Source organism: Balaenoptera musculus, chromosome 3 (assembly GCF_009873245.2).
Source record: "Balaenoptera musculus isolate JJ_BM4_2016_0621 chromosome 3, mBalMus1.pri.v3, whole genome shotgun sequence".
NCBI lineage: Eukaryota > Metazoa > Chordata > Mammalia > Artiodactyla > Balaenopteridae > Balaenoptera > Balaenoptera musculus.
This window is the reverse complement of record NC_045787.1, coordinates 68,633,288-68,653,509: the sequence shown is the minus strand read 5'-3', so window position 1 is coordinate 68,653,509 and position 20,222 is coordinate 68,633,288. Positions and strand designations below refer to the sequence as shown.

The 20,222-nt window shown below is 35.1% G+C and overlaps 1 protein-coding gene across 1 annotated transcript in view; it reads right to left on the bottom strand.

The window, feature by feature from the left end:
- RASA1 (RAS p21 protein activator 1) overlaps positions 1-20,222 on the bottom strand; it is a 109,872-nt gene that overhangs the window by 8,425 nt on the left and 81,225 nt on the right. Inside the window, exons 12-20 of the mRNA XM_036849165.1 lie at positions 13,958-14,045; positions 11,830-11,907; positions 8,175-8,332; positions 7,589-7,665; positions 6,086-6,258; positions 5,390-5,549; positions 4,133-4,275; positions 2,572-2,687; positions 1,720-1,806 (exon numbers count right to left, since the gene is read on the bottom strand). Coding sequence (XP_036705060.1) covers positions 1,720-1,806; positions 2,572-2,687; positions 4,133-4,275; positions 5,390-5,549; positions 6,086-6,258; positions 7,589-7,665; positions 8,175-8,332; positions 11,830-11,907; positions 13,958-14,045 — 1,080 coding nt within the window. The remainder of the gene's footprint in view (positions 1-1,719; positions 1,807-2,571; positions 2,688-4,132; positions 4,276-5,389; positions 5,550-6,085; positions 6,259-7,588; positions 7,666-8,174; positions 8,333-11,829; positions 11,908-13,957; positions 14,046-20,222) is intronic.

The following is a 20,222-nucleotide window of genomic DNA, read 5'->3' as shown; positions in this document are numbered from 1 at the left end:
AAGTTCAAAGTAAAACTACAAGTGTATATAGCTACTCCTAGTCTGCTCCCTTCTTCAGTTACTGATAGGGTTTATGTCCTTGTGTAGATAATATTTCTCTAATTTCCTCTTAAGAGGAATCCACACTAAGTGACCTCACACCTGCCCTTGTAAAGACAAGCATTATTTCCAAGTTGATAAAATTCCTTTTAGAGATTAAAATAATTGACACAGTCTGTGTTCTCTATTAGTGAATAACCCAACTTTTCAGCATTTACCTCCCAATGATGTTGTTTGCTAATTTTGGGGAGTCTTAGAAAAATTAACGTGTTGCTTCTCAGACTGAGCATTTATTCTTAATATACAATTATTAAGTCTTTAGATTTCTTTATAGCAGGTAATTTATGAAGAATCTTGCATAAATTTTGCTTGAAAACATTTTTATATCTTTGTCTTTGAATCTGAAACATAACCTAGCAACACCAAACCATAAAAGAATTTCAGTGTGCAAATCTACTTTCCGGGAATTTTTAGAGGTGATTTTAAATGTAAGAGGGATACTGGGTATCTACACATATATTTAAAAGCTTAACTAGGGATAGAAATCACCACCTTGGCCGTAAATGCCCCTTAAAAGACCCTGTAGTATCAAATAATCCACATAGCAGAATTTCCAGCTATTTGCTTAACAAATATACTTGTTTGAAACTTACAAAAGTTTTCATTTACATCACACAAAACTGTGCTGCAACATTATATGCTTGTAATACGTTTCTATTCCTCTCAATCACTACTAAAGCCAAGAAATACAGAATCTACAATTCTTAAACATTTATGTCATATCATTACTAACCAAGAGAGATTTTATCTGTAAAAAGAGTAGAAGCCTCTTTACAAGATTTAGGTTGGGGGCAGGATTAACACACATTTTCAAAACTAATTATATGATGTTGGTGTCTTCAGTAGTTGCCCAATTTTTTTTAATAGTGTATAACATGATGGGCAGCATATATTCTATATGATAAATTTTATTATTAGACTCCTGAATTCTCTGATGCTTTTGCACTAATTTCCTACTGTCTTGAATGGGTTGGGGTGTGCTTAACAAAAGCGTACAAGAGTGTTAAGGATATTAGATTGGGTCTTAGATGTTTTGCCTTTAGTTCTGCCTTAGCCACTAACTTTCTGTATAACCTTAAGCAAACAATTTAATCTCTACAGATCTGCTTCCTCATTGGAAAAGTTACCTTAATGACAACAAAGTCCCCCTATATAAGCTACAAAATGCTATGACTTGACAAAGCAATTCCTCCTAATTACTGCACAATGAACACACTGTAACAGCTTCAGAACTAAGTAGACTCTGGTTGGAGATTAGCCCTGAGTCACAAACTGTTACAAACCAATTAATTAATACCTAAATTGTTCAATTATTGCTCTTCCTTCTCAGCACAAATCAACCTGTCTTTCTCTCCTCCCATCAGTGAATGTTCAGGTTTTTAGAAAATGCAAAAAGGTAGCTTGCTAGCTAAGTATCTCATGGTAACTTCAAAACAAAAACAAAAACACTAAGTTAAAGTTTAGGAGCTATCTGAATTCAGAAAATATTCAACAGGGCTCTGACATAAAAGTCAAAAGGTCTTGAATTGTATACTGTATACTGTTAGTCTCCACATTTTCACAATTATCCACTTGACTCTCAGTGCATGCTATATGATTTAACAAAACAGTAAGTCTTACCTAACAACTCTTGTTCTCATGGTGGTATTTGTAGGCCACTTGTGCTGAACAGATTTCTGTAAACACCCATAAATATACCTCAGTGTCCTGCCAAAATAACATAATCATCTCAATACAGAAAGCAATTGAAAATACTGATCTCATTGCAGCCTAAAGCTTAATTTACGAAATACATGACATTTTTAAATGCAACTGGCCATTTTCCCCAAAAAAGTTCTCTGTTACAAGTAGTGATATTTAGCAAAGGATAAGGAAAACTTTAAAAACTTTTCATCATCAATTCATTTAACCAATTCTTTACATTTACTTTGGAAGAAATCCTACCATTTTTAGATTACTTCTGTATTAAAGAAAAGTATGAAAAAGTACTGGAATGAGGATATAGAGGAACTAATGAGTACAGGTTCCAGGGAGACAGATTTTAATGTAAGTTAACTTCTACCTGAATAAGCAAGCTGACTAACACCAGAAGCCGCTAAGCAGACACCAAGTAATTATCTCGTGTACATTTTGAGCAAGATGTTCAACTACAGACTGGAGAGATACATGTCTTTTATGACCTCCTCAAATCTGAGATACGCTTCTATTCTTTCCCCAAGTTACTATATAAACCAGACATACTGGCCTGTATAAAAACATGATTTGTTTTATTTTAATGCAAATATTTCACTTTGGTTTCTTCAAGTCACTGTTTTTCCTTAAACACAGTTCATCGTGTAAAGATTAAAACCCTAACTTCTTCAGAGTATAATAACATCAGGACAGTGGAAAAGCTTACACATGTTTTAGAAATACAAATTTTTTAAAATGCAAATATACAATTTCTTGTCAAATTAAAATTTCACCACTTACGGTGGAAGTATTTCTGAAGCCATGAATATTTTCTCCACAAGCTCTGAAAGTATGTTCAATAGGTGTGCTAAATTAGTGTTCACATCTTCATTTTTTTCTAACTTTGATGGACTCAACTAAGAGAAGGAATAAATCAATATAAATGCATCTTGGCAATGATAAATGCAAATGAATCAAGGTAACCAAGCACTTGTTTTCAAGGTTCTCTATTTTTCCATTTTTCAAACTGTATTAGTCTTTTGGTGGTGGTGTGGGGCTCACTGGGGTTTGCTCTGTGGAACTCCTAATGGACTTGTTACCATTAATTCCCATCTACTCAACTGAAGAGCAATGATTATTCAACAGTTTTCAGTTGCTTTGGGTTAATACCATTAATAAAGTTTTCTTTTATTCATTTACCACATTTTACCACAGATTTTTACAGGCACACAAAACTGTATTAGACTTTATTTTAAATATAATATTCCCAAACAGAAGACAAAAAAAATCCCAGCTGCAGTGGCCACATGCACAAATATACTTAGGAGTATTTAATTGGAAAGAAAGATCACTATTTATTATTATAAAGCCTATCTTAAATCTATTTATTTGAGGAAAAAAACTGATTAAAATAGAAAGGTTTTTCTGAATAAGACTTTTTAAATGACTAATAAAATACCAAATGCCTCAGAGGCAGCATCATGAACCCTTCTAAAAACTTTCCAGTAACTTCTAAAATCTAAGAATTCTTATCTAGAATTAATGGAGTAGATTTATCTATAGGAATCTAAATTCCCTAGCCTGGATTTAACATCCAGAGACTTTCTGCAGACTTGCTGCATTTCTGTATCCTTTACACTTAATAGACCAACTATTTCAACACTAAATTATCCATTTCTTCCCCTTAAGTTAATTAGTAGAAATTGACAACTTGGTGCAGAATTAACATTTTGAGTGCTCCCAGTGTACATTATCAAAAGCAGTTCCTTTATTTTGTATCAGACATAAAAAATACATTCAATATCCTGCTTCTATAGTTGCTCTGCCTTCAAAATAAAATGATGGAATAGCCATATAAATGAGATTCTATTCCTTTTCTTAATGGTTTGTTATGAGTTTACACTGAAGGCTCAATAATCAAAAGGATATTTTTATTTGCTTTTGAGGGGGTTATCTTGTACCTCTGACCCTCCCACCACCACCCCCACTTCAAAAAAACCTTTGAGGAGAAACCTAGATGTTATTAGCAAGTGTCACATAGAACTTACACAACAGAAATCTCCAACAATAACTTCAATTTATGTTTGCACACTTTCTGAAAGTAGCATACACTTTTATCATTAGTACAGCAGGAGAAATGATAAAGTACTTTCATGTATTTCTGGTGCAATTCAAGGTTTTTAATCTCCAAATAAAGTACATCTTTTTTAAAAAGTCTGTTTTGCATAACATTTTTCTAAACGTATTACAAAAGGTATAACTGTTCTGATGAACAGTTTCAGACAGCTAATATATTTTCCTTGAAGTGCAGTTAGCTATAAAGCATTACCTATTAAAATATGCTCTTTGCTGCAATACTCACCTCGCAAGACTGCTTGCTTTCCATTATCTTTAAGATACAGTCTTTCAAAGCGTGATGAACAAATTGTGTAGCAGTGGCTTTCATATACTGCTCCATCAAGGTACTTGCAAGTGTTGTAGCTCGAAATAGGGTAGTGGCTTCATCTACATAAATATATATATATTAAAAATTATCTGTAAAGGATTGTACTAATGTGAACCAGATTGGAAATTAAATGAATTCATTTTTTCCTCAAATAATTATAGGCATTTAAGTATGTTTATTTGCATGTAGCATTAAATATTGATTATAATGACATCCTATATTCCTATAAACTTAACTCTTCAAAAGACTTTCTATTCCTTCACTTCATTAGATCATAAATGGGAGAAGGAATTAACACTGCCACATTATATGAACAAACAAAGGCTCTGGATGGTTATATGACTTGTCTAAGACTAAAGAGCCAAATAGTGACAAAACTAGGACCAGAATCCACCTTTGCTGTCCACTGAGCCCACGCTTTGAAAAATCTGAGTTAATTTACAAACAAGAATGTAACGTAAAACCCCAGTATAAATTAACTTATTTGCCTAAAATATGGCTATTAATGACTTTTAATAAAATCCTAAAAAAACACAAATATTGCCAGAAAAGACAATCTCAGTGTAAAATATGTACCACCACTTTATCTTTCCTGACAAATCTATATATTTTTATATTTTCTATGATTAGGAGGAAATAGTTTTAGATTTTACAGTTTATTTGGGGAACCTAGAAGCAAGTACTGTTATTGAGTCAAAGGGCTGGTTTGATATGGGTTATTCTGACATATTTATAAGCTGTTACAAACTACTGTGGGTCCAGCTAAATTGCCTGGAAACTACCTACCTATAGAAGCCAGAAATAAAATGCAGCTAACACCCAACTTTTGTGCAATGAATTTATAAGCAAAAAACAAACGAGAACATGGTGAGCATACCAAACTATTCTTAATAATCAAGCAGTATAAGCCATTGATCTGGACATGGAAGTCACTTTCTTACGGCTTCTAATTTATGACAAAGTTGTATTAGAGATATTACCCCCCCCCATATTAGCCAGCCTAAGAATGAGAAATGACATTCCAACTGTAATTTTTAATGAATGAAAAACTGAGTAACTTTGTAAAATGATTGAACTATTTAATATGTTCTAAGAGTACATATATACTTGATATATAAAATCTAATCATTAACCAGTTTTTAAAAGTATCACACTAACACATCCATACTGTACCTTCCATGCTTATTTCTCTGTCATTTAGTGTACATAACAACAACGATTCAAGCCTTTCATGAAGAAAAATCCTCAGTAGGATGCTAGCCAGTAGTGTTCGGTCCTGTCCACATACATGTGATAAAGCATAGACTACATGAAGCTCCTTTTGCAGTATAAGCTAAAAATGACATCAAGAAAGATTGTTGAAAGTATACAGCATTAAGCATTCTCAGTAACATTAACAGGAAATACATTCTTCTATATGTATACATTTAGGAATATGTTCTATTGAATAAATTTATTAAAAACAGAATGAGTTTGTAACCTACATATTTATAGTCTCTTAAAAGCAATGTCATACTTTGCTTTGCAAGGCTTTTCAACCTTCTCTGCCTGTCACTGTGCCACTAAACTATGAAATTACTATATTTAACTCAATGGGTATGGTGGGAAGCAGCCGCATAGCACAGGGAGATCAGCTCGGTGCTTTGTGACCACCTAGAGGGGTGGGATAGGGAGGGTGGGAGGGAGACGCAAGAGGGAGGGGATATGGGGATATATGTGTGCGTGTGGCTGATTCACTTTGTTGTACGGCACAGACTAACAGCATTGTGGAGCAATTATACTCCAGTAGGGATGTTGGGGGGGAAAAAAAAGTTAATTATTTTTCATAATGCCTTTAAAAATAATTGGACTGGTAAATAACTTTAATACCTCTTTAAATTCGCTGTACTCTTCTTCTGGCATGATTTTCTCCATAGAATATCGTGCTCGGACGCGCAGGGATCCTGGCTCAATACCTTTCAATGGTATATGGGAGCTGAGCAAAAACCATTCATCTGTGGCATGCCCTTTCTGCAACCGGCTTAACTGGCAGCGCATGAATACTGTGACAGAAAAATATCAAATGATTACTGTCTGAAAAGATGACACTGTAATTAGTCACACAAATTTTCCTAATGTTCTATCTTATCTATAGTGTTAAATGCTTTTTATTAAAGGACTTTTCAGTAATATCATAAATTTAATACTAAATGCTTAGTTCATTCATTTAGTGAATGCCTGCTATGTGCCAGACTCTCTGATAGGTAGGGATGTGGGATACAGACATGATTAAGATATAGTCTCTGACTTGCATGGAGGTAACAGCCTAGCCAAGGAGGCAAGAAATCAATTATGATACCCCGTGCTAACTGCTGTAAAGTGGTATATGCTAATGAAGTACAGAGAAATAATATCTAATTCATTCTGTGGAGGTTAAACATCCATTCCAAACAGGTACCCCCTTAAGCTGACTTGTAACAGGATCTGGAAGTGTAGCTAAGTAGAAACAGAGAAAAAAGAGTGTGTGCCGTCTGAACAGATGGTATGGTGGATGGTTTTAAAAATACATGGACAATTTAAGAGCTATAAGAAAGCTGGTGTAGCTGGAGAGAAGGATATACAAAAGATTACACAGTGAAAGTAAGAGTGGGGAGGAGTGGATCAGGAAAGGGCCTTTCTTCTGTATCATTACTAGGGGGTTAGATTTTATCTTAAAAATAATGGGGAACCACTAAAAATGTTAAGCATTTTAATAGTACAGAAATTACAGAATAAACATTTATAGCAAAAAATTCAGGCTTTGATTCTGTTAACACATACCACTTTTTTTCCCCCTAAGCCTGATTTTTAAGAAGGTATTTAAGGATTAACCTAATTCACTCTGGTGTGAACTGCTAAATCCCATTGCCGCCTGTTTCAGAAACAGGCTGGGAAAAGTTGTGCTGCTGAGAACCAGTACTGACTACCAGAAGTGAGCAGTGTAATCTAGTTTAAAGAAGAAAATTTAACAGTGCTTTTTTTCATTTACATGCAAAGTATAGGAAAGTAGGAGAAACCTAAAAAGTAGGAAGAAGGGATAAGGAAGCACCACAGAAAGATGACCACTGTTACTGTTTTCTTTTTCTTCCTACACATTGTGGAGGGAGGGTGAGCAGATCCTACTTTAATCCTTAGGGCTTAAGTTTACAGTATATACAATTTAGCCATTTTGGTCTTTTTATTTTTTCTGTTTTAGATACAGCAATCAACACTTTTAGAAGTACAAAAAGAAGCTATCTCAAGTTACACTGCTTACACACCTTTTTAATTTCCATTTTAGATTATACTTCATTATGAATTTCCAAAGTATATAAAACATGCTTTTTTACTTTAGAAATTTCTGTGTCAACTTACAGATATCAGGATCTTTGCTTTTCTTCGTTTTATTACTAAGAGTTATTTCAAATCTGTTGATGTCAGGAGGAAGATCACTAAAGCAGCAAGGAGAAAAAGAATTAAGAAAATATCCTGGCATAAAACTATCTAATTCCTTTATTCTTAGTATCGAATAAACCCCCTATTTCTGCTGCTAACCCAGTTGAAAGTGCTAGATTTAAAACTAGATTCAAAACATGTTTTATTATTTGGTACACAGGAATACAGACAAGCAAATTACACTGTCCCGACCGTCTTTAACTTCCTCGAGTAAATCCTGGAAACCCTTGTAGACATTTTGTCTGTGTATGTTAGTAAATGTTTTTGGATTCATCAGTAATGGTAATTCATATTAATAACTAGGTGAAAAACCAAGGACATAGCACTTTACTAGTAAAAGTGAACAAATACAATAGAAAAAAAAAAGTGTGTATTACTAAAATGCCTGAGCTTGGCACCGTGTTCTGAGTGATTTAGATACAGAGTTTAAAAAAAATAATAAAAGGAAAGAAAATGCATTACAGCAAAAGAAAATCATCGAATGTAATGATAAAATAAGACTTACTCAAAGACAAACTCTTCTGACCATACAGGGTTTTGCCCTTCCCTTGCATGAGTTTTTGCTACCTGGACACTATTCAGGTAGATGTTACAATATGGATTAGTAAAATGTTTTACTGGGAGTTTATGGGCTTCTTCAATATGTAAAACAAGACTGCTGACCTAAAGAAAACACAGAAATTGTTACCCCAGATTTCAAGAATTATGCACTAGGTTTCAAAGGCAATTATTATAAAAACCCAAAATAGTGACTTATTTTCCCCTTTTTTCAGAAAACATGACCTTCAGTTTTATTTTCCCTTTTAATAAATTCTTCCCACTTAAAAAAGTAAATACAATAGTATTTTACAAGTTATTACTCCAATTACATTCCTGCAAAAATAATGAAATACACCTTTTCTGCTATAAAACAATGGTTCAGAGAAAATGAAGTTGAGAAGAGGATTCTTTATTAATTTAAGTAAATAACTGTTGCCACCCAAATCAAAATCTAACATGCTATATAATGCTCATCTGGAAGCTTTTCTTTCTATACAGAGTTCCACAGCTAGAAAATATTTTTAAAATACTGATTCTACCTTCTCATTTTACAGAAAAGGATACAGATCCAAAGAAGCGAAGTTATTTTTCAGTTTTGATGCAGAACTTAAACCATCTATCTTCTAGTATCAGGTTCTCTTTCCCTCTTGCCACGTACTACTTGTGTGGCCTTGCACAAGTCAAGTATATCTCAGAAATAACTAATTTTCTTGTCAACTGCATTATTATGAACTTTCATCAAATCTTTAACCGTGGTCATTTTTAAGTCTTTTGTCATTTACAGACAGTTCTGGGTGTACTCTGATGATTTTGCAAATATGTTCCTATAAAAGGGTTTCATCTTCAAGAAATTCATGGAAAAGACTCTGACAAGTACAGGTTTCTGGTAACTGACTGTACTGCTGAACTGAATGAATAAGCATTTTCAGAACTCTAATGAAAAACTGATGAACTCATAAAAGTGCTAACAAAAGATCAAGATGAAAAAAAAAATTAATTACATGGGACTGAGTGAACTGATGAGGATGAGTATAATTTTTGTGACTTTCTGTCTGAATTTAAAAAAAAAAAAAAAATCCCACAAGGACTCAGAGGCAAAGAATATACAAATCAATTTTCACTGCAAAGTAAAGGAGCTGTTACAGTGGAGGATTACTGGACTGAATGTCAATATTATGACATAGTATGAGTGTGTTTCATGTTTGGTAATTGCAATCATTGTTGTTTTTGTTGTGGTCATCCATGTACAATGCTTGGTGTCAGTCTATTTATGTCTTGTAAAAATAAAATACAGTGTGTGTGTGTGTGAATAAAAAAAAAAAAAAAAAAAAAGAAGATGTGGCACGTATGTACAGTGGAATACTACTCAGCCATAAAAAGGAACGAAACTTGAGTTATTTGTAATGAGGTGGATGGACCTAGAGTCTGTCATACAGAGTGAAGTGAGTCAGAAAGAGAAAAACAAATAGCGTATGCTAAAGCATATATATAGAATCTAAAAAAACGGTACTGATGAACCTAGTAGCAGGGCAGGAATAAAGACGCAGACCTAGAGAACGGACTTGAGGACACAGCGGGGAAAGGGAAGCTGGGACGAAGTGAGAGAGTAGCACTGACATATATATACTACCAAATGTAAAATAGATAGCTAGTGGGAAGCAGCCGCATAGCATAGGGAGATCAGCTCGGTGCTTTGTGACCACCTCGAGGGGTGGGATAGGGAGGGTGGGAGGGAGGCTCAAGAGGGAGGGGATATGGGGGTATATGTATACGTATAGCTGATTCCCTTTGTTGTACAGCAGAAACTAACACAACATTGTAAAGTAATTATACTCCAATAAAGATGAAAAGAAAAACACAATAAATAATACTCAAATAATTGAAAGAAAAGTATAAAGAGGAAAATAATAATTGCTCATAATTTTACCAACCAGAAATACCATTCTTAATATTCTAGTTATTCTGTATTTTTCTATACCTATTTAAAAACACCATTTGGATTGTGACATACAAGCTGTTATTTGATCTGCTCATTTCACTCATACTTTGAGCATTTCCATGTGATTAATCATTCATTAATAGCATGATTTTCATGTACATTATTCATTTTTCCAAAATGCTTATTTTGGTCCTAATTTTCACAATCATAAGTAAACCATGAGCATAACCTTTGTACATAAATCTTTGTTCAATTCTCTAATTATAAGGAATAATATGTAAATTCTGAGAAGTGGAACTACCAGATAAAACATATTCAAAATTTTGAAAAAAAAAAAAAAAAAAAAAAAAATACTGATTCTACCTTCTCATTTTACAGAAAAGGATACAGATCCAAAGAAGCGAAGTTATTTTTCAGTTTTGATGCAGAACTTAAACCATCTATCTTCTAGTATCAGGTTCTCTTTCCCTCTTGCCACGTACTACTTGTGTGGCCTTGCACAAGTCAGTTTCTATGAGCCTCAGCTTCCTCAGATATAAAATTAGGATAAAGTCTACACTGCAAGTTGTTGTGAAGATTAGAAATGATATGTATAAAAGCACAAGCACAGTACCTGGCACATAAAAAGGGCTCAAGAAATTGTTAGCTATTATATCATTATGATTATATAATATTATACCTACAAATAATAATTTCATGCCTGAAATTTCTCACAAGATACAATCTACAAAAATTGAATCTGATTTTCCATAGCTTTTGAAATGTTAAAACATGTTTTGAGAACACATAGTGATTATGCATGTAATTAAATGTCCCTGGGGAAAGTATCAGACTTCTGGTTACAGGGAATAAAACTTTCAGTCATCTAAATAATAACCATTTATCCACTTCCAATAGAACAGTATGTTAAATTCACCAAGCTTATTGGAAATTCCCATAAGTAAAACAAGAGTCACTTTAGTCAATAAATACTGTACAAAAAAGAAACTTTCCTCAAAACTCCAAGAATATTAAATTTACCTAACTTTTTCCAATTATCTGGGGATAACTAAAAGAAAAAAGCAAAGAAATGGAGGGTATAAAGTTGAGTTTACATACCTAGAACGAAAGAGAAAGCCTAGCTTAACTCTCCGTAAATGAACATGCAGGCATGTGAAGGTTTCAAATAAGATAGGATAGTACCCATGAGTTATATAATAGGTTTCAAAAGCAATTACTATAAAATGAAAAACCCTGAAGTTTACCAGGATTAGTACTTTCAGTCAGATGATTTTTTCAGTAAGTACCTTTCTGACACAGGCCAAAATAATTTTTTGAAGAAAAAAAAAAATAATAGTGCTGAACAGAATAGTTTCTGTTGCTGTTGGCTTGGTATTGTTACTTTAAGTGGAGGAAAAAAAGTCCTTGGTATGTATTCAAAAGATGGCATTATGGGCTAAGTATCCAGCAAGTATATAAAGAATATTCTCTTTCATAAAGAAATAACTATTTCTCCTGCTGCTGAAGCAAGTGGGAGCATGGCTTTAAAATGCCTGAAAAGATTCACCTCTCAAGAATTCTAAAGTGTTTGAAATGTTGCCCAAAATAGTTCATAGAGAAATAAAAATAAAGAGCAAAGTGATAAAGCAAAATACGATCACAAATTTGTGACAATCACAAATCAAAGAAGATCAAGTTTCACCTGACGCAGGCGTTTATTAGATGTCCCTGGACTACTTTTCCGTAAATTGCAAAATGCCTGCAGACCTTTCATCCAGTCCTACGAAAAATAACAGCATTTCAAAGAAATATAGTACACAATAGTTTATGCAGTTTCCAATCAACAGTTTGGGTTTTTTCCCCAAATTCAATAGTTCCTTCCTTCTCTAGACTGCCATTTCTAAACTCAGAGTATCCTGTGCTTTAAATACATCTGTGCTCCAACAAAATAAAACAGTGACCAAAACAATATAATTCTGTAAAATATTGATTGTATTATTATAGAATCTCTATATTAATCTTAAGTACCAATGAGTGATAATTAGCCAGAAAATAAATTTACATATAGTTAAGCAGTTAAACATGAGGCACCCTAAAGCAGAACTGAACTTGATACATTTTGTGAAAGGAAGGCTGACTGCAAAACCAATTGATAATGTGATGACTGATTTGATGACAAACATTCTAATCTTTACCTTAGACCATGATATAGGTAGAAATGTATAAGGGGGTCTGGGTGATTTATAAGCCTTTCAAATATAACATTATATTTAAAACAATATTTCAGCCTAATATTAAGTTGCAGCTATATTCTAAAATGTTTAATGATCTAGTACTCTGGAGAAAGGAGAGAACAATTGTAGGTTTATCAAAAATCTAAATATTTTATTTGGCATACATGTTTCTAGAAAGCTCTGTACTACTGCTTCACTCAACTAGGTCTTTAGTTTGTTGACTATTTCAATGAATCTGAACTCTGTCAGTGTTTAGAGAATGTCTTTTAATGGAGCAAACTTAAGACTAAATCAATTACCACAGCTTTTATAAAGAGAAGACAATAACCAGAGATACCACAGGCCACCAAAGTAATAAAAAACTGGGACTATCAGTGGTATTTTTGAACTTTAAGGGATATATGGAAACAGAATATGGAAAGAGTATAGATAAATCCAATAAGAAAATGTTATATTTATGTGAGGCATGCAAAACACATTGAAATGTCATCCAGGTAACACATCTTTAGAAAGAGAGAACATGATAAAATAACTGGAAGATAGGATACTCAAGTTTAAGTTTCTTTTCTAACTCAGTATCTAACATTTAAAAAAAAAAAGTCAAACAGCAAAATATTATGAGCCCTATTTTTGCAAATTAGGGCTACATACCCACAAAACAAGGTTTTATGTGTATTACAAGTTAATAATGAGTATTCAATTGAGATATTTTTCCATGATGGAAAACTGATATTCAATTATAAGCCATAAAACACAATGGCTCATTCATCAAATTTATTCTACACCCTAAGATATTTTCATAATTTATGAGTCAGGGGCCCAGGCCAGGATCCAGAGTTTTAGGAGCATCTGCCTCGTATCCAGGGTTGGCAAATTATCTTCTTTTTTTTCAACAAAGTCACTTTCTTTCACCTCTAAAACTACCTGCGGGTTCCTTCCATAGAGTATAAGCAGAAGAAATATAGCCATATTTCTACAAAATACCTCTAAACACCCCAGAAATATTATGGTTCAAAGAAATCAAAGTACTTCTAAAAGGAGATTTTTAAAAATATTTCTTCACAGCATTACTTAAAATTTAATAAAAGTTTTAATAAGGGGATTGCACATGGATCAATGGCTAGTGCTGAAAGTAAACATTATATCTAGACTTAGAGAAAACCAGAAAATTCCTCAAAATTTTTTCCTTGTGATGACTGAATTTCTATTTTTAGACACAGTTCAACCAGTGAATAACAACAATGCTTATTAGCAAAACTAACTGGCTTACCTTTTTGACTGTACTGAGAATATCTATAACCTTTCTGCAGAGATGATTTTCAATGAACATTCTCAGTTGGACTCAACATCATAGCCCATTTAAAGGTCAATTTAAAATGGAGTTTTCCTAATAACCCTACACTGTGTTTTCCTGCATTTCTTTCAAAAAAATTTTTTTTGCACATGAAAGTTTCTCATTCCTTAAAATAAAACATGATTAGATTTCAGGCATCCTTTTTATCACATTATCTTAAATGCAACAGCTTTCTATTCCAGTTAAAAAAGAAAACATGGGCTGAATAAAGTTGACAGTGGTTGAAAAAACAGTTAACTTACCTCTGCTTGTTCTGGAGTTTCTCCTGCGAAGTAGAAGATGTAATGTTCTTCACTAAAGTGCTGAACCACTATCTGAAAACAGTTTGGCCTTTAAAATACAAACAAAAAAGTTATTAGGAAGTTTAACATGCCAACTTTACACTAACTTTAGAAAAAAAATCACAATATAATTATGTAAGTTATATAAACTTAACAAAATTCTTAATTTAGAGAAATAATCCATTGTACTAGATTACTAAAAAGAATGTCAGCTGTGTATATTTTAGAAAGCTTTTTGTCTGCACTATTGAAATTTTATCAAACTATCAAAGTTTAAAAATGTTTCACAGTTAGATTAATTTTAAAAGGCATTAGAAATAGAAAAGTTATAATAAAATTGAAGCAGGAGTGCTAGAATTGCATATAGCTAAAGACTTTAAAGCAAATAAAATGTTACTAAACTCAGTGCTTCAGGATGATATATAATATATATTTATATGTACTGGGAAAAGACTAGACATGTTCTTTAGGCCTAAAATGTTCTTAATGGTAATCTCTCAGTAGATTGTGGGTGATTTTAATTTTCTTGTTTATAATTTTACTTATTTTCAAATTTTTTTTTACAACTGGCCATTCTTCCTCATTCCATTTTAATAGAAACATCATAAGCTTATTTTGAGGATCAAATGACCTAACAGTGGTGTGCAATAAATATTAGTTCTTATCTTCCTATAGTATGCACTGTAGTATATAATTCATTTGACATGTAAGTACAATATTAGATAGTAGCTTATATCTTTTTTGAAGATGTGCTGCCTTTCCAACTAGATTTGAAAATGTTTATAAAATGTTTAATAAGGGCCTTCAAGTTTTTGAAATTCAATAAATATTATTTCTATTTCTTGCTTTAACCAAAGAGTATATCTTACACTTTAGTGTTAGAAGGTCATAGCAAAATACCCAGAGTACAAGCTTAACATTTATTAAAAGATAAAAAACCATCTCTTCAATGCTTTGAGAATACCATAAAACAATGGAATATGTCAATTGAAAACTTCTGATACTGAAAGTGGTTTGTACCAGACTAACCCTCCTGGCAGGATAAAATATAAACCAAACAAAACACAACTGTTTGAAGTCACTGAAGAACAAGCAGCTCAGACTCAAGGGACCAAGATCATAGTGAGGTGAGACTGTCATTGTCCACAGCTTTTCTTTTCAAGGTGTTTGCCAATTCCTAAACCGTGTAGGGCAGGAATCTGGGACGATAAGCAGAAAACAGCATCTAAGAGGCTAAAAAGCTAACGAAGCACATTCAGAGTTTCACAGTGCTGGGAGAGACAAATGAGTTCAGGGCCTTTAAAAGAGAAAGCTTTCAGTTGAGACACCTGAAGGGCTATGCCTTCAGAATAAGAGCAAACCAGAAATAGAACAGCCTTCACCGAAACCTCCAGTTGATCCCTGAGGGGATCAATATGAACTACCCCTACTCTAACTTCTCTGGCAAAAGAACAGTCCTTTCTGGAGACAATAACATTATCCACAGCTTCCACAGTTTTTCATACACTGCATCCACTATTCAGTCAAACATAAGTAGACATTACAGGAATCAGGATCAAATGACTGAAAAGCTGAAAGAAAAACAAACAAGAAAGACCTACATATAATCCAGATATTGAGGACAGATACAACTTTCAAATATCTGTAATTAAAGTGCTTAAAAAAAAAGATGACAGAGAATTCTGCCAGATAACTAGATATATAAAACAAGAATCAAATGGAAATTCTAAAGTGGCAAAAGTAATAAATAAAATTAAGACCTCAACAAATGCATTTAACTACAGAAGAACAGATTTGTGAGATGAAGGCAAATCAGAAGAAAATATCCAGCCTGAGGCACAGTGAGGAAAAAAATTGTGAGAAACATAGAAAACTGTTTAATAGACACATGGGACATAGTAAAAGGAATATAACATGTAACATGAGTCCCAGAAGATTAAAGAGAATGTGGCAGTAGAACTGTTTAAAGAGATACTAATGAAGAATTTTCCAAAACTGACAACAGACATCAGGTCTCAGATGGAAGAAGCTCTACAAACATTAAGATACATTTAAAAAATATGTTTTTTTACAGTAGGCATATTTGGTTTAACTTTTGAAAATCTAAGGAAAGGAAAAATCTCAAAGCTTCCAGAGAAAGATGAAATACAGTACACCTTGAAGGAAAAAAGATACATTATCTCTAAAAGGGAAACAATGACAAAATGTTGAAAAGTAGAAAATCTTTAAAATGCTGAAAGAAAATAATTACCAACCTAAAATTTAATATCTAGCAAAAACATCCTTCCTAAACGTAGATAAAACAATAAATACTGCCACAGTAAAAGATGCAGCCTAAGAAAAGATAAAGGTATAAAACTCCCACATAAATATTCACTACAGTAATAACTCTCTGTATGACTGAATGTCTTCAAACTTGTGCTTCTGAAATGGTTTATATTTAAAGTAAAGCAGGGAGGAGCTTCAAGATGGTGGAAGAGTAAGACATGGAGATCACCTTCCTCCCCACAAATACATCAGAAATACATCTACATGTGGAACAACTCCTACAGAACACCTACTGAACGCTGGCAGAAGACCTCAGACCTCCCAAAAGGCAAGAAACTCCCCACGTACCTGGGTAGGGCGAAAGAAAAAAGAAAAAACAGAGACAAAAGAATAGGGATGGGACCTGCACCAGTGGGAGGGAGCTGTGAAGGAGGAAAGGTTTCCACACACAAGGAAGCCCCTGCTCAGGCGGAGACTGTGGGTGGCAGAGGCGGGGAGCTTCGGAGCCACAGACGAGAGCGCAGCAACAGAGGTGCAGAGGGCAAAGCGGAGAGATTTCCGCACAGGATCGGTGCCGACCAGCACTCACCAGCCTGAGAGGCTTGTCTGCTCACCCGCTGGGGCGGGCGGGGGCTGGGAGCTAAGGCTCGGGCTTCGGTTGGATCCCAGGGAGAGGACTGGGGTTGGCTGCGTGAACACAGCCTGAAGGGGGCTAGTGCGCCACGGCTAGCCGGGAGGGAGTCCAGGAAAAGGTCTGAAACTGCTGAAGAGGCAAGAGACTTTTTCTTGCCTCTTTGTTTCCTGGTGCGCGAGGAGAGGGGATTCAGAGCGCCGCTTAAAGGAGCTCCAGAGATGGGCGTGAGCCACGGCTCTCAGCGCGGACCCGAGACGGGCATGAGACGCTAAGGCTGCTGCTGCAGCCACCAAGAAGCCTGTGTGCAAGCACAGGTCACTCTCCACACCGCCCCTCCTGGGAGCCTGGGCAGCCCGCCACTGCCAGGGTCCCGTGATCCAGGGACAACTTCCCCGGGAGAACACACGGCACGCCTCAGGCTGGTACAACGTCATGCCGGCCTCTGCCGCCACAGGCTCGCCCCGCATCCGTACCCGTCCCTCCCCATGGCCTGAGTGAGCCAGAGCCCCCGAAGCAGCTGCTCCTTTAACCCTGTCCTGTCTGAGCAAAGAACAGACGCCCTCAGGTGACCTACAGGCAGAGGCGGGGCCAAATCCAAAGCTGAACTCCAGGAGCTGTGCCAACAAAGAAGAGAAAGGGAAATCTCTCCCAGCAGCCTCAGAAGCAGCGGATTAAATCTCCACAATCAACTTGATGTACCCTGCATCTGTGGAATACCTGAATAGACAACGAATCATTCCAAATTGAGGAGGTGGACTTTGGGAGCAACGATATATATATTTTTTTCCCTTTTTCTTTTTTTGTGAGTGTGTATGTGTATGCTTCTGTGTGTGATTTTGTCTGTATAGAATTGCTTTTACCATTTGTCCTAGGGTTCTAGCTGTCCGTTTTTTTGTTGTTGTTGTTGTTGTTTTGTTATAGTATAGTTTTTAGAGCTTGTTATCATTGGTGGATTTGTTTTTTGGTTTGGTTGCTCTCTTCTTTCTTTTTTTTTTTTACTACTTAAAAAAATGTTTTTAATAATTATTTTTTATTTTAATAACTATTTTATTTTATTTTATCTTCTTCTTTCTTTCCCTCTTTTTTTTTTTTTTTACCTCCCTTTTATTCTGAGCCGAGTGGATGACAGGCTCTTGGTGCTCCAGCCAGGCGTCAGGGCTGTGCCTCTGAGGTGGGAGAGCCAACTTCAGGACATTGGTCTGCAAGAGACCTCCCAGCTCCACATAGTAATCAAACGGCGAAAATCTCCCAGAGATCTCCATCTCAACGCCTAGACCCACCTCCAGTCAATGACGAGCAAGCGCCAGTGCTGGACACCCTATGCCAAACAACTAGCAAGACATGAACACAACCCCACCCATTAGCAGAGAGGATGCCGAAAATCATAATAAGGCCACAGACACCCCAGAACACACCACCAGAGGTGGACCTGCCCACCAGAAAGACAAGATCCAGCCTCATCCACCAGAATACAGGCACTAGTCCCCTCCACCAGGAAGCCTACACAACCCACTGAACCAACCTTAGCCACTGGGGGCAGACACCAAAATCAACGGGAACTACGAACTTGCAGCCTGTGAAAAGGAGACCCCAAACACAGTAAGTTAAGCAAAATGAGAAGACAGAGAAACACACAGCAGATGAAGGAGCAAGGTAAAAACCCACCAGACCTAACAAATGAAGAGGAAATAGGCAGTCTACCTGAAAAAGAACTCAGAATAATGATAGTAAAGATGATCCAAAATCTTGGAAATAGAATGGAGAAAGTACAAGAAACGTTTAACAAGGACCTAGAAGAACTAAAGAGCAAACAAACAGTAATGAACAACACAATACATGAAATTAAAAAGTCTCTAGAAGGGATCAATAGCAGAATAACTGAGGCAGAAAAACGGATAAGTGACCTGGAAGATAAAATAGTGGAAATAACTACTGCAGAGCAGAATAAAGAAAAAAAAAAAAATGAAAAGAATTGAGGACAGTCTCAGAGACCTCTGGGACAACATTAAACGCACCAACATTCGAATTATAGGGGTCCCAGAAGAAGAAGAGAAAAAGAAAGGGACTGAGAAGATACTTGAAGAGATTATAGTTGAAAACTTCCCTAATATGGGAAAGGAAATAGTTAATCAAGTCCAGGAAGCACACAGAGTCCCATACAGGATAAATCCAAGGAGAAACACAACAAGACACATATTAATCAATCAAAAATTAAATACAAAGAAAAAATGTTAAAAGCAGCAAGGGGAAAACAACAAATAACACACAAGGGAATCCCCATAAGGTTAACAGCTGATCTTTCAGCAGAAACTCTCCAAGCCAGAAGGGAGTGGCAGGACATGTTTAAAATGATGAACGGGAAAAACCTACAACCAAGATTACTTCTACCCAGCAAGGATCTCATTCAGATTTGACGGAGAAATTAAAACCTTTACAGACAAGCAAAAGCTAAGAGAATTCAGCACCACCAAACCAGCTTTACAACAAATGCTAAAGGAACTTCTCTAGGCAGGAAACACAAGAGAAGGAAAAGACCTACAATAAAAAACCCAAAACAATTAAGAAAATGGTAATAGGAATATACATAATGATAATTACCTTAAATGTAAATAGATTAAATGCTCCAATCAAAAGACATAGACTGGCTGAATGGATACAAAAACAAGACCTGTATATATGCTGTCTACAAGAGACCGACTTCAGACCTAGGGACACATACAGACTGAAAGTGAGGGGATGGAAAAAGATATTCCATGCAAATGGAAATCAAAACAAAGCTGGAGTAGCAATTCTCATATCAGACAAAATAGATTAAAACAAAGACTATTACAAGAGACAAAGAAAGACACTACATAATGATCAAGGGATCAATTCAAAAAGAAGATATAACAATTGTAAATATTTATGCACCCAACATAGGAGCACCTCAACATAAGGCAAATACTAATACCCATAAAAGGTGAAATCGATAGTAACACAATCATAGTAGGGAACTTTAACACTCCACTTTCACCAATGGACAGATCATCCAAAATGAAAATAAATAAGGACACACGAGCTTTAAATGATACATTAAACAAGATGGACTTAATTGATATTTATAGGACATTCCACCCAAAAACAACAGAATACACTTTCTTCTCAAGTGCTCATGGAACATTCTGAAGGATAGATCATATCTTGGGTCACAAATCAAGCCTTGGTAAATTTAAGAAAATTGAAATCGTATCAAGTATCTTTTCTGACCAAAACGCTATGAGACTAGATATCAATTACAGGAAAAAATCTGTAAAAAATAGAAACACAGGGAAGCTAAACAATACA